Consider the following 15,774-nt stretch of genomic DNA (forward strand, 5'->3'; position numbering starts at 1 on the left):
ACAAATTGTGCACATTTGATTTTTTTGTTTTTTTGTTCTCTGTGCTGATATGCGACAATGGCAGCTGTTTTATATGCCACTGTAATATAACAACACTTTGATTTACACATGCCAGCTAAGGTCATTAAGCATCACAAAAGACTTTGTCATGGTGCCCCTTTACTAGACAAATCCCCCAATAGTCTCTGCTTGTCAACACGAAACTGTAATCCAAGTGATCTCCTCCTTGTCCTCCAATATTAGAGAGTACTTGACATGTGTGTTATTTAGGAATATGGTATTGGGTGTTGGCAAATACTAAGTAATGCATGAGTCATATGAGATTGGGGGCAACATCCCCACGCAGAGTAGTTGCTAAGACAAATTAGTGACAAGTCAAGAAATATCTGTTTTTCCTGTCTATCAATATGTTGGATCAAATGAATAACATTTTTGGGGAAACAAAAGTGAAGAATATGTGAGGAAATTTTAGGTAAACAGACTGATTTTTAATTTGATTGTATTTTTATAGCCCCAAATTGTAACACATGTCATGTCAGGGGGCTTCATGGAGTGAAGCTAAGAACTAACAATTCTCTCTTGACAAAGCACTTGGCAACAGTGGGGAGAAAAACTCCCTTTTATTATCAGTTAGAAACCTTGGAGACTCAGGTTGGGCAGCCATCTGCCTCGACCTGCCAGGGTAAGAGGAGAGCAGAGAGAGTGAAAAGATGAACATTAAGGAACAACAAACAGCAAACACTGGGCAGGTTGGTGCTCAGCAATCACAAATCAGAACCATGGAACTCCAGAGTCAGAGACAACCTGCAGAAATTTACAATGGGAAAAGGCCAAGGGACAAACTATTGTAGAAAGACAGGAGAGAGAAAGTAATGGTGTCTATTTGTGGCATATGAAAGTCTGGAGAATAGAGCAGAGTATAAATGATGTAAAGAAAATGGGGAGATTTTAGTTCCGACTCCTTCGATGTTTAAAAAAAAAGGGGCAAATATAGCTAATAAGTATCCCACTATAGTGAAGTTTCTCTAAGCCATTAAAAGTCAGGAAAAGTAATCAGCTGAAGGAAACAGAAAAGTAAAGTTCTGTGAAAAAGACAGATTGGTGCATCACTGCTCTTTTGTCTTGTGTTGTGCTGCTAAGCAGAGAGCGCTGGGTAAACTTTATAATGCATCTTTTAATTTGGATTTTTCTTCTTCTCCCTCTTTGTCCATTCCAGCCCGGCTAATCTACCCTGCGTCCGATTAAAAGGCAACTTTTACCAGATGTAAAGTTTCAGATGCAATTTCCTCGGACTCAGCAGTCAGTCTGCGGTGATAAATTAGCTGCTGCAGCTATTTGTATGCATTTCCATTGTGCTCTCCTGTATTTATGCCGCTTAAAAACACAAAGCTGTCAGTGGTGTTGCTTTTCTTTCGTTTAACCAGCGCAAGACCTCAGTTCTGTCATTTAGTGAACAACATCAAACACTATATGACTGCAGAGTTCCTGAAAAGGGACAACAACCCTTAAGAAATATTCTACACAAAACATTTGCATAACCAGTTTTTGGAGCGTTTCAATCCTGTTTTGTTTACATTCATGCTTACTTGCTTCCAGTCTTTTACTTCTCAATATTATGCTACCTATTCTGGCATTTTGTTGACTTTTGTAAATCAAAGCAATTCTATGGCACATTAACACGTGTACATCACATAACCCACATGAATATTGTTGTGGTCATGCACAGGAGCAACAGAATGGGAATCCACTTATTAACTTTCTGGACCTCGAGCAGTTTCTGGGCATTGTTTTGCTCCTGTCACATTTTTCTCTCGGTGGGCTCATTTGTCACCGAAATATAAAGTCCCGCACCTCCATGGAAACAGCACAACCATGGCTAGAAGGAGAGACTGCAGAAAAACAAAGCTATAATTCCATAAATAATTCAAAAAAGACAATTGTGTTTCTTTAATCATTCAAATCACTGGAAATTTCAAAACCCTGACGTCAAAATGCACAACATTTTTCCAAATGCTCTTATGTTGACAACCCCTGAAACTAACTGTGGCTCCACATTCCATACAGATAATTTATGATTTGAATTTTTAGCATGTTTCTATACTTGTAACTTATCTGCTCTGTAGAACACTGCCTGCAGGCAAAAAATCCCTTAGTTACATTACTGGTGGTTGCACCTGAATCAGAAATGACTTTATGGTTGCACTCAGAAGTGCATCATTTTTTGACTCTGATTCAAGAATCTCTATATTTTGCGTGTTTTTTTTCATTTAGACATGTAAAAAGACATGTCACTATTTTAAGCTTAGATTTGGCTAACTTAGAAGGAACAGCGCATCACAGATAAGTAGTTAAGGACAGAATTTTTTTTTTTGAGATAACTTGTCTCTCAAATCTGCTTTTGGGTTTTGTCGTTCAGAGGGTTAAAACACAATAGAGTGTTGTGTTGGATTGTGTAATCCTGCTCCTGCTAAGTTTCTGACCATGACTACCCACTTCCACAATGTGGGAAGAGACTCACGCCTGTTGGTAATACTCGCAAAATTGCAACTACAGTCGGAATTGCGTTCCTACGGCACAACGTAGCAGGATTTTTGCCATAAGCCTGAACTCTCATATATACATAAGCAGCTATGTTATTCACTTTAGCTATCACTTCCATATAACTGCCATGGTACTGCCATCACAAGAGTCTGACTTGCGCTTGGGAGCCATAATGAAGGGCAAAAAGTGTTCAAAAGACAGAAAGCGAATGTAGCACAATCCAATCTGGTGTACAAAGGGCGAATGTAAATAAAGCCGTCTTACTCGCATAGCACCACGTGACGACGTATTCGTCCACTGCGCTCACCAACTACTTCCCACGCGAAATTTGTTTTGATGTCACAAATGCCACACGTTGGAATGATGGCTGAAGACTTTCTTAATAAATTTATGGGAGATGACGGAACCACGAAACACCGTAGGCCGATGACCTACTGTACATTCTTCAGAATGAGTTATTGTAGGGCATTAAGTGCACATTTATTACATTTCCTATTGGTGTATTGTTTAATATATGCAGGAAGGACTGTTTTTGTTCCCTATTCAATCTGAGCCATTTCATGCATAGTCCCAGTCAATACCATTTTTTTTCCAGCTAAGACAATTCAAGTGCATTAAATTTCTTCAAATCAATCAAGTGTATTTGTTTGACAGCTGAATAGCTTTGCAATGTATGAAGAACACTAGGTCTGAACAAACTCCAAAGGACGGGGAAACCTGTATTTTCTAGATGCATGGCAGAATGTGTATTGTAAATCAGCTGTAGTACCTGCTTGTTCCTGTAATACTGTAGAGATTAGAGGCATGTTGGCAAGCAGAGAGCATTTTGGGGGTTTAGCTAGCCATGGGCACCATGACAAAGGCTTCTGTGATGCTTAATGACTTCCGAATAGAGTTCAATCCCGGAAACTATTCACATACAACAAGCACATGCTCTCCTTTTATATGACCAATGTGACTGAAAACATAAACAACGCTTCGTGCTTAGGTTCATTGCAGATCAATGAAAAAATACCTGCAAGCTTCTTGCAGTGATGTCCAGTTTATTTCTATCGTTGTCAGTAACAACAGAATTTTGTCATACTTCCCTTGCTTTGCTTTTATATTGTCAGATTTTTCTTTAGTTTTTATTTCAACTTCAGTTGTTGACTCTGTCTGGTTATCAGTCAATCCCTGGACCCACAGTTTATTTTTTGTCCGATTCCTCCCACCCACAGCTAAATTAAAACCGCCCACTCTCGCAGAAATTGCGTTTGGTTGCAGGATCCCAATCCCAGTGCATTCCTCTACGACACAGAAGTGAAATAGCAACACACTCTGCCTTAAACAGCGCGAGTGTCGCCTTTAAAGGAAGCCACTTTCTCCATGAAAACAATATTTGACCGGTAAAAAGGTTCCCAAAGCTCCACTCGAGTCCCACTCCCTGCAGGAGTTAAATTTAGACATGAGACGGGGAGGAGAGCCGAGCCGGAGTTTGTAGGTGTGGAGCTGGAGGTTGAGGAGGCCATCAAGAGGCAAAGAGGCACATGAAAGAGGAAGAGGAGTTTTTTCTGTGGAGAGATGGAGCAGGAAATAGTGGTTTGAGGAATCATTTGCGGCAGTGGTGGAGAGCAGGAAAGAGAAAAGCAATCACAACTTAAAAGGGCTGGTGTGGAGAGGGGCTATTTACCAGAGAATGAGACTGAAAGCGCTTTCGTTTTTCTTGTCTCCTTTTTCTCCCCCCTCGGGCTCGAGGGTTGTAGAAGCTGAGAGGAGGAGGAGGAGGAAGGAAAGAGCGAGCAGATTTGAAAATGGTTAGAGTGGAGGGCTGTCACCAGTTTACTTGCGTGTTCATTAGCCAAAAAAGCCTTCAACATGAAAAGTACAGGATGTCAGCCGTTTCCCCGCATAGGTGACAGCCATATTTTTCTGTTTTGGTTTTTTTTTTTGGCATGTTCTTTTTTTTTTAATTTTAAGGCTAAGTGGCATTTTAAACTGCTGGCTTTCAGCGAAATGTGTCTCAGAAACACTTCAAAGAGTGCTGACAAAATACAGCTTTTCACTAACTTTTGACAAATATATATATTGGCTGCCCATGAAAGTGAACATCTGGTAATTTCTTTTTTGTTTTGACACCGTTTCAGCTTGTTGATAAGGATTGGAAATTAAAATGAAATGACACCTGCTAGTAGTATTTTTTAAATACTCATCTTCTCCTATGTGTATTGGCTGTTTTTCATTCACATTTCCGCCCTGATGTCCTTGTTTTTTTTAATCAGGAGAAGACCGTTTCCAGGACCCACTGAGTTGGAACATGGTGGGGAAAAACCTTTGTGCCATGACCATCCAGGGATTTGTCATGTTCGCCATCACAATCCTCATCCAGTACAAGTTTTTCTGCAAACCACGGTAAAAGTGGTTGCTTTTAGAACACTTCTTTTGTCCACTAAAATGTGATTTGTTGTCTTTTTTAATTAAATTTGTCAGAGTTTCAGTCAGATAAACTAATTTTCCCATATTCTCTTGTATTTAAATATACTGCAGACTCATTTAATGTAAAACATCTGTTGCAGCAGGGGTGTGTTTGGTAAACCTCCTTTTTTGAGTGTTTACTTACTCTAAAAGTGAGGTTGCTATAGAAACTAATGCCTGTGGCTTGTGCTATTTATGAAAATTGCAGAGATTGTTTCACTGAGCTTCAACTTTGACTGAGATAATTAGCCATGCAAGTTCATTTTAATTTTAATGAAGGGTGTTATGCCAACTGTGTTTGACTCTCTCTGCCAGGCTTGTTTCAGCAAAGCCGCTGGCTGCGGAGGAAGAGGACATCGACGTCGCCCGCGAACGGAAGCGGATTTATGACGGCAAAGCCCAGAATGACCTCTTGAGGATCTGTGACCTCACTAAGGTGATATATAGACACTTTTAAACACTTAATTTTCATGCTTTTCATCCATTTTTATCACCCTTTTTGTTCATAGAAAGTGAAGTTGTAACATGAAACCACAGACTGAGAAAAAGTTTCTTCCTTGAGGCTATCAGGACGGTGAACTTTATCCTCTTGGTCTTTTCTTGCCCTCTGAGAACCTTTTGCTCTGCACTGTGCATTCAGATTGGCGTGCACAGCATTTCATTTCACATCCGTGGAACATGTAAATTTGACATTTTTACATGCATCCACCTACACAACACCAACACTCACATATCACTCTTCTGTACTACTTGCACGTATTTACTTTTATTTTTATAATTGGTGTTTTGATCTCTTTGGTGAGAGCTAATTTTCTTGGCACTCTACCACCAGAAACTGACTCCATCTGTACATATAGATGAGTGTGGCTGGGTTTTTTTCTTTACTCCAAACACATCTGCATTATACCAATTAGGTCTTAACAGAAACATTGGCTCCTTTAATCACCTTGGTGTAGACATTCATAAATATTCATGAAAAGGGTGATTTCTTACCTTTCCAATTAGCGACACCAACAGGTTTGACGTTGTCCACCATTGTTTTAGCTGGATATCTCTAAATGTAGTAGCAAAACCCCATCAGTCTCTGCTGTCTTTTAAATTTATGCAAATATGTAATGTGAAAATATATTAGTTTGTTAAAGCAGCACTCATCAATAGTGTTATAAAAATAATGAGTCACATGCAGTGCAACTTAAAGATGTGCTGTAATGTAATGTTGCGACTCAAGATAGTTCTTGATGGTGAATAACTTAGACTTGCAAGCCCATTTTTATGCGCTTCTTTCTCTACATGTTTCTTTTTTTAAGTTTGCATTGTTCATCTATATAATTACTGTTTTGATCTCTCTGCTCAGAGTTAATTTTGTTGCTGCTCTACCACTAGAAATATACTTCATCCCTATATATGGATGAGTGTGGGTGGGTTTTTTCCCTCCACATGCACCTGCATTATTCCATTTACAGGGTAAATGGGAAAGGCAGGGTGGTAGCGTGCACCTGTGCACACTCACAAACGTCCTAAGCAGTTACGAGAAGCAAACAAGTTTGCATTTTTAAGGGTGTAAAGGTCCGTTTGCACACCGGCCCTCGGCTTCCTCATGTTAGGTAGGTGAAGTCGAGCATACCGTCGCAGTGCATGCTTCAACACCACCGAGATTAACGTCTCATCCGGCGGCAGATGTTCCCTCCCTGCGGATGGCGTGGCAGCAGGAAGCGTCGGCGCAGCATCTCCAGTGCCGACAGCTGGCCGATCTAACAGCCCTTTTGCTTCTTTACCACCTTTTCTTCGCTCCTCTGCTCCCTCGGTCTTCCCACTGTCGCCATACCTAATCTTTCACTCATTGCTCACACACACAGTTATGCGCCACACTCCCGAGGGTAATTACTCAACAAGCACCGGGTAAAACGGTTGGATAACAAATCATCTTGCTGGATGAAAACTTGGGGAGACTTGTAGGAATGTTCCTTTTTCAGCTGAAACTTGTAGAGCGACCTTAAATGCACATTTTCCCTGCACAAATGTCTACTACATTGCAAACACTGCTTTAAAACGGCGCCACTGAATACATTAGATTTGATTGAACTCGTCTGCAGCCCGGCTATTGCTCATGTGCACCTTCATGGTTGACAGTACGTCTCCAAGATGAGACACAGTGGCCCATCACCGCACAAAAACAGCAGTGCATTGGCAGAAGGCATCAGGATTCTTCCTGCAGTGCCCTCATTGACTCCCACCACAGCTGTGCCCCATCCATTTGGGGTGTAGATAACAAATTGATCAATGAGCGCATGGCTTTGGTGGCCACGCGCCACAGGCTGGGCTCTGTCATAAATCTGAGCATGCCTCTGAAGCGATCGACAGGCCATCAATCATGTGTCAGATCCCTGCTCCTCCCCTTCCTTTTCCTGCCGCTCTAAACAGGAGCGTTTTGCTATGCGCCCCACCTGCTAGCCTCCACTTAGCTGCTGCGTTAGCGTCCGTGCTGTAATCGATGGAGACTGTAATGGAAGTGTGTCCGTCTGTGAGCGTCTTCCTGGGCCCAGCGCTGTCAGTTTAACCTTCCAGTCACTCACTAAGTTGGCAGGGAAACTTTCAAAGAACCTTGTGACAGCTGTTGGAATTTAGGAGGCTGAGTGATGAGTGGCACCTTGGCATAGTACGAGTATGCTAATGTGATAATGTGATGGTTCCAATGAGACTCATATGACAAGAGCTCTGTGTTGGATGGTTATAGAAGCCCACCATTGTCTAGCAAAACATATATGTATATAAAATCAGCCTGTTTATCATGAAAGAAATGGTTTTAATGTACGATCATGTATAACTACATTTTTTTAAGCAGAATGCACATATTTAGACCTTTCTTTACTATAAATATAAAAGGCTGGTGGATGGTTGTACTTTATTTTGAAGAAAAAGGAATGTAAATGTGTAAGAGTAGAAATCTTGAGATGAAACACCAATGCTAATAAACGCATCTATCATGACAGCTGCATTGTTGTGCAATTCAGAGGAGAATTATCATATAATTAAGAATGTTCATATACAAACTTTTCGTTACTGTTAACATTTGAGTTGGATTGTCCATTAGTTTGAACCAAAAAAATAGTAAAACCTTTGACTGTAATATGTAAAAATGTAAGAGTAGATGCCTCCCGGGGATTTTCAGAATTATAGCTTCGCTGATGTGAGATTGACAATAAATTAACTTCACTATTATCCAGCAACAGCTAACTAGCATTAAACAGTGTAATACTATCTGTCTTTATAGCTAAATAGCTGACTTTGGGTTAAGTTCATATTGTTATGCTATATTTGCTTGCTGTAGCATTGGCTAACGAGCATTAATTCTTTATCGTCAGCTAAATGTCAAAGTAGTTTTGACAGCATTTTTATGCCATGACTTTAAATATGAAAGATGCTGAAGTCAAGTTTTAAGTATTATCTTGTAAGCCTCTTAATTGTAAAATAATGACAATAATCAGATGGATGGATAGAGAGAGAGAGAGAGAGAGAGAGATGCATTTATACAGTGCAGTCTAGTTTTAAAGTGGTAACACTTTAATATTTTTTTCCTGTATTTTCTCTATTTTTTCTAAAATGATGGTTTTTATAGAATGTTTTTCTAACTTTGTTTTCTCAAAAGGTAATGTGTGTTTTTTTTTATATTTTACCATTTCATTGGAATAAAATCCCTCTGGGCAAATTAAGCACTGAATCATAACCAAGGGTGCTTCTGCAGTTGCCGGAGGTACTTGAGATGAAGTGGCTCAGTTAATTTGATAAAGTACAAATTGTATGATTTGGTAAAAACATGTGTTCTTCTTCCCGTTGCTGAAGATTATTCTGAATTGATATGCAGTGGGGAAAAACACAAACAGGATTACAGATTGGTACGAGGCTTTTGCAGGTATATCGTGGTCCTGGGAGTCTTGGAAATGGAAGGAAAGCATGTTGGTGACTCATTTTGAAATACAGCGTCTTGAGTGTGATAATTGACTAAAGTGCAGCATTCTGAACTTATAACCTGATTTTTTTCAAACTTAAATGTGTATTTAAAGGTTGCATCCCATTTTCTCAACTGTCTCGTCTTATTAGAAGTCAGCCTGCTTGTCATGACAGCTTCACCCATGTTCATTTCAGAGGGGAATTATCCTTTATTTGCATCCTTCCATACATACATGGTCTGCTGTGATGCAGCTTAAACACTGAAATCAGAGGTAGTTTGTCATCTAGATTGATAGGTACTGAGTGCAGGTGACAGTCGGCACTGGAAAAGTGAAGGATCTCTGCAACTCCTGCTTCCGTTTTAATCTTTTGATGTCCCAAATGCCTAATAAATGGATTGTCATTCTTTGTTAAGCTTAAAGTTGAAGCTCTAGAACTACAAGTGCTTGGTAATATTCAGAATTTCTCTCATTTAATGGAGAATATTTTGTTTAGAAACTGTATACAGAAGACGTACACTTAATACAGAAGACTGCGTGCTGTCACTTTTTGTTTTATGAGTGTTCACACACAGCACTCATGGAGAACTATGTTTTCAACTTTTAAAAACCAGGGAAAAAAAAACAGCTACTCTTTCATATTTCAAAAGGGCACAGTGCTGTCCTTGATTTTGAATTCTAAATGTCTTAACTGTCACACTCAGCAACAGCAACAAAGGCCTTGTCTTGTCTTTTCATGCAAGAAGCAAGAACAACACAGCTTTCAAACCACTTTAAAAACATATCAAACCTTTACATAGCCTTGGATGTGGAAAAACACCTTGTGCATTAAATACTTCATTTTCCTGAACGTTGGCTTGTATTTTGCTTAAATTTGAACAAACCCTGTTCGCTTCAAGTGGAGGCTTCTTTGGTGAGATTTTCAGATGACTTGAATGCAAATGCTGGTCATCGGGGGAGGCTACGGTCACGGTTACAAGTGAGATGTGAAAAACATCAACCACCTTTTCATTTCCAGTGTCGCAACATGATCTTAGCAGGATACGGGCTCACAATCAGAATGTGAGAAGTTGCATTCTCTTCTTTGAGATGAGATTCTGCATCTTGTTTTCCTTGATAGGAACTTGAGGCTCCGTCTAATAGTCTTGGTATTGATCAGAGGCTGAATATTCATAAAAATGGTGTTTTCTTACCTTTCCATGTAGCAGCAACAACAGGTTTGACCTTATTGGACACCGTTAAAGGTGGATGTCTCTTAACTTAATGGCAGAAATCCCATCAGCGTCTGTAGCATTTTAATATGTTGTGTGAAAATACATTACTTTGTTAAAGCAGTACTTACTGATTGTGTTAAATATAAATAATGGGTGACATGCGGCACAACCTACAAGTGTAAAATAAAATGAAGCAGCAACTTAGCTCAATAACGGTTAGTAGCCTACAGAAACTTGTAAAATGGAGTTTGTAGGCAGACATCTAAATGTTCAGTCGCCAAGTATGTATATGCAATCTTGCAGGACAGAAACCAAAATGTATAAATTCATAATACTGCTGTGAGCAGTGAGTCTCTGAACTTAATATGTTGGTTTGGGCATTTGTTGGATGGAAAAGTTCATTTAAAGCTATGCATTGTGCTTTAGGAAAATCCTGCATTGTATACCATCAAGAACACATATTCAGGAAAACATAGCACCAGAAATACACAGTAAGGCAACAATGGATCTGTTTCAAGGGACCCAAAAAGGTTATAAATCAAGCTGGGAAATATTTGTTGTTCACTGCTTTGACTTTTGAGATTGCTTAGGTTGGGTCCTTGTTGGGAATTTCGCTCAAATCAAATTGTTTCCTCTGGTTTATTTCAACATTGCGATTGCAAGGTCACCTAGTGTGAGCTTTTGGCTTATTATTAGCCTTGTCTATCAATAAATCTGACAAAATACACACATCTTGAGTGTTTTCAGTCACTCTTACTGCTGGGAGCATCAGTGTTTGAAGGAGTAACAAGCAGCTGTTTCTTTAAGAGAAGCTCACTGACAGACAGTTAATGGTTACATACCTGCTATATTTAGTTTTTGTGTGACAGTTTTTTTACTACGAAAGAATAATTGCCAGTATTCTTAGTTTTCTATTCAAATCTTATTTTCGCTCACTTATTTTTACTTTGGGTGATGTGTTGTACTTTTATCTTAAAGCTTGTGTATTAAGTACTGCATTTATTCTCATATCTTCTCCGAGCTTAGCTTACTTGCCAAACACAGTGGAACAGTTAAAGAGTCAGGTATCTGCCTCAGGAGTCGGTGGAGCCCAAAACAGAGCTAAAAGGAGATTGGATGTTCAGATTCTGTGGTTAGAAACACCGCATATGAATCCTAACATCACTCTGTCTGTTGGATGTGTGAATAGACGAATGCTGGCATGTTTGTTGCAACAACTTAGACCGTATTTCCATGTCAGTGTCAAGAAGTGACAAAAAATCAGTAAATACTGCAGTAAAATGCATTTTAACAAGCTAAAATGATGTCGGCGTTGGGTGGTACTTAAAGTCAAGACAGAATTCCTCCTGAACACTGTCACTGCAGTCGCAAATACTCATTTTTATGTCCTCTCCTTCTCCCCTCTGTGCAAGTGTCTAACGTTTTTTTTCTTTAATAGCTTTTCCCATCTGGCTCGCTCTAAATGTTGCAAATTATCCCTTCGTGTTAAAATGTGTTTCCTTCACTTCGACTCTCCCCTCCTCCTCCTCCTCTTCCTTTCTTTTTTTTTCTCCACCTGCTTCTTACATCTCACCTCTCTCCTGCTGTTCTGGTCTATCGCTCCATATTTTCTCATGCCATCCTCTCTGCTATCTTTCTCACTGTCTTGGTCCCCACCTCTCCCTGCCTCCCGCCTCCTCTCCTTCTTTCTCTCTTTTTTCTCCGGCTGCTTGGTTGATTCATTTTATTGTGTGCTCCCTGCAGGTATACCCTCGGAAGAGCACCCCTGCTGTGGACAGGCTATGTGTGGGCGTACCTGCCGCAGAGGTGAGCCAGATGCTGCTGAATCACATCAGCATATAGTCTGTTGGCTTTTATCCACATAAGACAACTTTTCTTGCATTTACTTAAAATTCACTTGCAGCACCATATGGGAGTCATATGTCATTTTTAAAACATGATTTCTTTTTTTCAAATGCAGCGTCAGACACACGAAGACATGCACTCGTGTTTGAAAATTAATGATGTGTTTAGGTAAAGGTCATGGTAAAAGTGTAGTGAAAAGCAACTGGACTTTGTTTTTTGTTTTCATTGATGAATCAATAAAATGCATCAAAAAAATGCAACAAAAATTTAAAAAAATATATGAAAAATAATAAATTCTGTATGGATTCTCAGGCATCCAGATCGTGTTAATTCCAGGGGTTCAGTACAAAGCAACTGGACTTCATTTTTAGGTTGTCATTCATATTTTGTTCAATTAGATGCATCAAAGCATGCATCAGATGCACCAAAAAAATGAAAAAATATATAATATTATTGATGTGTGTGTAGGTACAGAAAAACTGGACTTTCATTTTCATTTTTCACTGATGAAACGATAAAGTGCACTAAAAAAATACATATATTGAATAATAATTATTATTATTTAGATTCTCAGTCATCCACGTCGTATTGATTCTGGGAGACTCAGTAAAAAGCAACTGGACTTTCATTTTTTTTTATTTAGATGCACCAAAAATGCATCAAAACATGTATCAGATGCACCAAAAAGTGGAAAAAATATCAGACTATCGATGATGTATGCGTGGCTCCAGTCATTCTGGTCTTTATAATTCTATGAAATTCTGTAAAAAAAAACACCTGGACTTTGTCTTAAGGTTTTTTTATCCACAGTTTGTTGTGAGATGCACCAAAAATGCATCAAGAAATGCATCAGATACACTAATATAAAAGAAAAAATGTTTCGATAATAATGATGCATGTGTAGATTGTCCTTCATTTGTGTTGTTACTTGTATGAAATTTAGAAAAAAGCAGTTGGACTTTGTTTTTCATGTTTAAATATTAAGCATGTATATGGATTCTAGATCTTTAAGTCATGTTAATTGTATGAGGTACGATGAAAAGCAACTGGTCTTTGTTTTTTCATTCATATTTTGCTGTCAGATGTACCAAAAATGCATCATGTGCAAGTTAAGTTAAAAAAAAAAAGCAACTTGACTTTGGTTTTAGGTTCTCATTCATATTTTGTTTTCAGATGCACCAAAACATACATTGGATGCATCAAAAAAATACAAAAACAAAATTCTACTGTTAAAACTGTGTTTAGATTCTAAATCATTTAGGTTATGTTAGTTCTGTGGGTTTTATAAAAAGCATCTGCTCTTTGTTTTTAGGTTGCCAATCATGTTTTTTTTTTTCCAGATGTACCAAAAGATACTCCAAAAATGTACAACAAAGCTTTATATGCATGAAAAAATGTTTTAAAAAATTGAATAGTAATAATGTGTCTGTAGATTATCAGTCATCCGGATCATGTTAATTCTGAGAGATATACTAAGTATCAACTGGACTCATTTATTGTTTCAAGATGCACCAAAAAATGTAAACATATTGAATTGTTAATGACATGCGTGTAGATTCTCTGTTATAAGTTTTTGAAGAACCTTAAACAAAGTGCTTTTAGCGAAGCTCCAAGAACAATATTCGTCATTTTTTACAAGATATAGACATATGTGCTGGTATTTCTTGAAGATTTGCGTGTGTTGTGGCTCAGTCCTGCCTGTAAGTTACATCTAAATATCTTCCAAACACTGCATAGAGGAAGCATTAGAAGGATCAGTAATCTCCTTATCAGGCTGGTTTTATGCCATGATAATACTGCCAAGCATGTGCGTGCTAAAACACACAGGAAAGACAGTAGATTGGCCGCAGGAAACCAAGTTAGCCAATTGAACAAAATTAAGTTTTTTGGACAAAGAGATCTATAAATTGTCTTCATCCTCCCTCATTCTGGCATGTTTCATATTACGCATGGACATACAGGCTCTCACTGTTACACTGTACTGCTGAAAGCTTGATTTAAACTTAATCTCAAATGCTGACAGGCGTTCGTGTTCGGCGGGCTTTTCACCGGTATCCATCCTCCCTGCCAGTGTTTACCCAGAGCCCAATGTAAATGCCAGTGGAATATTGTGATTCACGGGGCTCTGCTGATCACACATCACATCTCCATGCATTATTTACATCAAGCTTAGCCCCTCTTCTTCTTTGCATTCACAAGCACAGGTCACAAACAAGCAGGGATCAGTGAATGACAGGAATCAAATATTTATGCGAAGCCGGAGCACCTAAGGCGGGTCATGTGACCACAGGCGACTTCCAGCGCCGGCCGTCGAACTCCGGAGGGATGTAAAAGAGAATCAGCAGCATCAGGAAGAAAATACAGAGAGGGGATAGTGTTTGTTGTAGCAATTTACAGAGTCAGGAAGAAATGCTTGTGGGATCGGAGGAGTTTTTACAGTATTTGTTCCTGTGTGCCTGCCGTGTTGATTTAGTGTCTGTTGTTTTGTTTGTGTACAGAATACAGTATATCAATTTGTTATTTTGCCAAACACTGAGCCAGCCATGCATGCACTCCAAATTGTTCTTCCAATTATATGCAGCAAACTAATATTTGCACAGCCTATAGATAACCGTTATTAAAGGGGTTAATGAGTATTCGAAAGAGAACTGCATGTGGGATCTTTGAAATGTCACACAGTGCAGCTCTCTCCTGTCTGTTTTCCAATGAGACTTATATCTACAAAGCAGTGTTTTCCTAACGGAGGCCTCCGATGTTGTCTCCCCCAGTGCTTCGGCTTGCTGGGAATCAACGGCGCTGGGAAAACCACCACGTTCAAGATGCTGACAGGAGACATACCGGTCTCCAGCGGAGAGGCCTTCCTAAATGGATACAGGTGAGCCGCTAACTCCCACTAGTGCACCGAGTAACTCATCATAATTAGCCACCCAAGATGGCTGCTCAGATGGGGATTTTCTTCTTTTTTTTGTGTGTGTGTAGCTCACTCGCTCTTCTATTTTCCCATCTCAGTCTTTGTTTTTCTTGGCTAGGTAGCATCTCTCATACATTCAGCCATCTCTGCCTTTTCAGCTTTGGTTTTCTCTCTCAGAAACACTGCTCTCTGCTCCTTTTTCCCCCCACCTCTTGCACATATTTCATTCCTTTTCACATCCTCCTGCTGTACCTTGCTTTCTGTTTTTTTTTTTTTTTTATCCAGCCTTACAAAATCAGTCATGAGGAATCTTTGTACATGCCAAAAAAAGGGGAAAAAAAACTCGACACCAGCAATATGAGACTCAAGCGCCTGAGTGAAAGACCTTATTTTTAGGAACAAACAACTGTTTTCCTTTGCCTTGGCATGCGTCTCTAAGGCAGCGTGGTTGAGTGTGAGCTGCGGTTGGTTGTGCGCAACGGCGGTTGCTATAGTTGTTCGTTTATGCATCCAGTAATTGACTTTGTGTTCAACAAAGACGGAGAGCTGAATAGAGCAAGGCCTTACACAGCAGAGTTAATGTTGATTAATGCGGGTAAAAGAGATCAAAGAAAAAATCTCGAAGACCTTTAGGGGAAACAAAAACTGAAAAGCGAGAAAAACAGATGTGAGTACACCCACTCTTCTGTTTTCAGCTCATTACGCTTTCTGTGCATTGGCAAGAGGAATGATCGGCGGAGGAGAAAAAGCAGCATCTCTTAAATGGAAGTTTCTGCTCTCCTGGCAATTGTCTCTCTTATCTGTGATTATGGGCTCACAAGGAAAAGCTGTTCATACCTTCCTTCTACATCTTTTTACTGCCTGG

The 15,774-nt window shown here is 39.4% G+C and overlaps 1 protein-coding gene across 1 annotated transcript in view; it reads left to right on the forward strand.

The window, feature by feature from the left end:
* LOC110956887 (phospholipid-transporting ATPase ABCA1-like) overlaps positions 1-15,774 on the forward strand; it is a 218,153-nt gene that overhangs the window by 145,379 nt on the left and 57,000 nt on the right. Inside the window, exons 41-44 of the mRNA XM_022202644.2 lie at positions 4,800-4,929; positions 5,308-5,428; positions 11,897-11,959; positions 14,767-14,873. Coding sequence (XP_022058336.2) covers positions 4,800-4,929; positions 5,308-5,428; positions 11,897-11,959; positions 14,767-14,873 — 421 coding nt within the window. The remainder of the gene's footprint in view (positions 1-4,799; positions 4,930-5,307; positions 5,429-11,896; positions 11,960-14,766; positions 14,874-15,774) is intronic.

Source organism: Acanthochromis polyacanthus, chromosome 23, assembly GCF_021347895.1.
Source record: "Acanthochromis polyacanthus isolate Apoly-LR-REF ecotype Palm Island chromosome 23, KAUST_Apoly_ChrSc, whole genome shotgun sequence".
NCBI classification, from domain to species: Eukaryota; Metazoa; Chordata; class Actinopteri; family Pomacentridae; genus Acanthochromis; species Acanthochromis polyacanthus.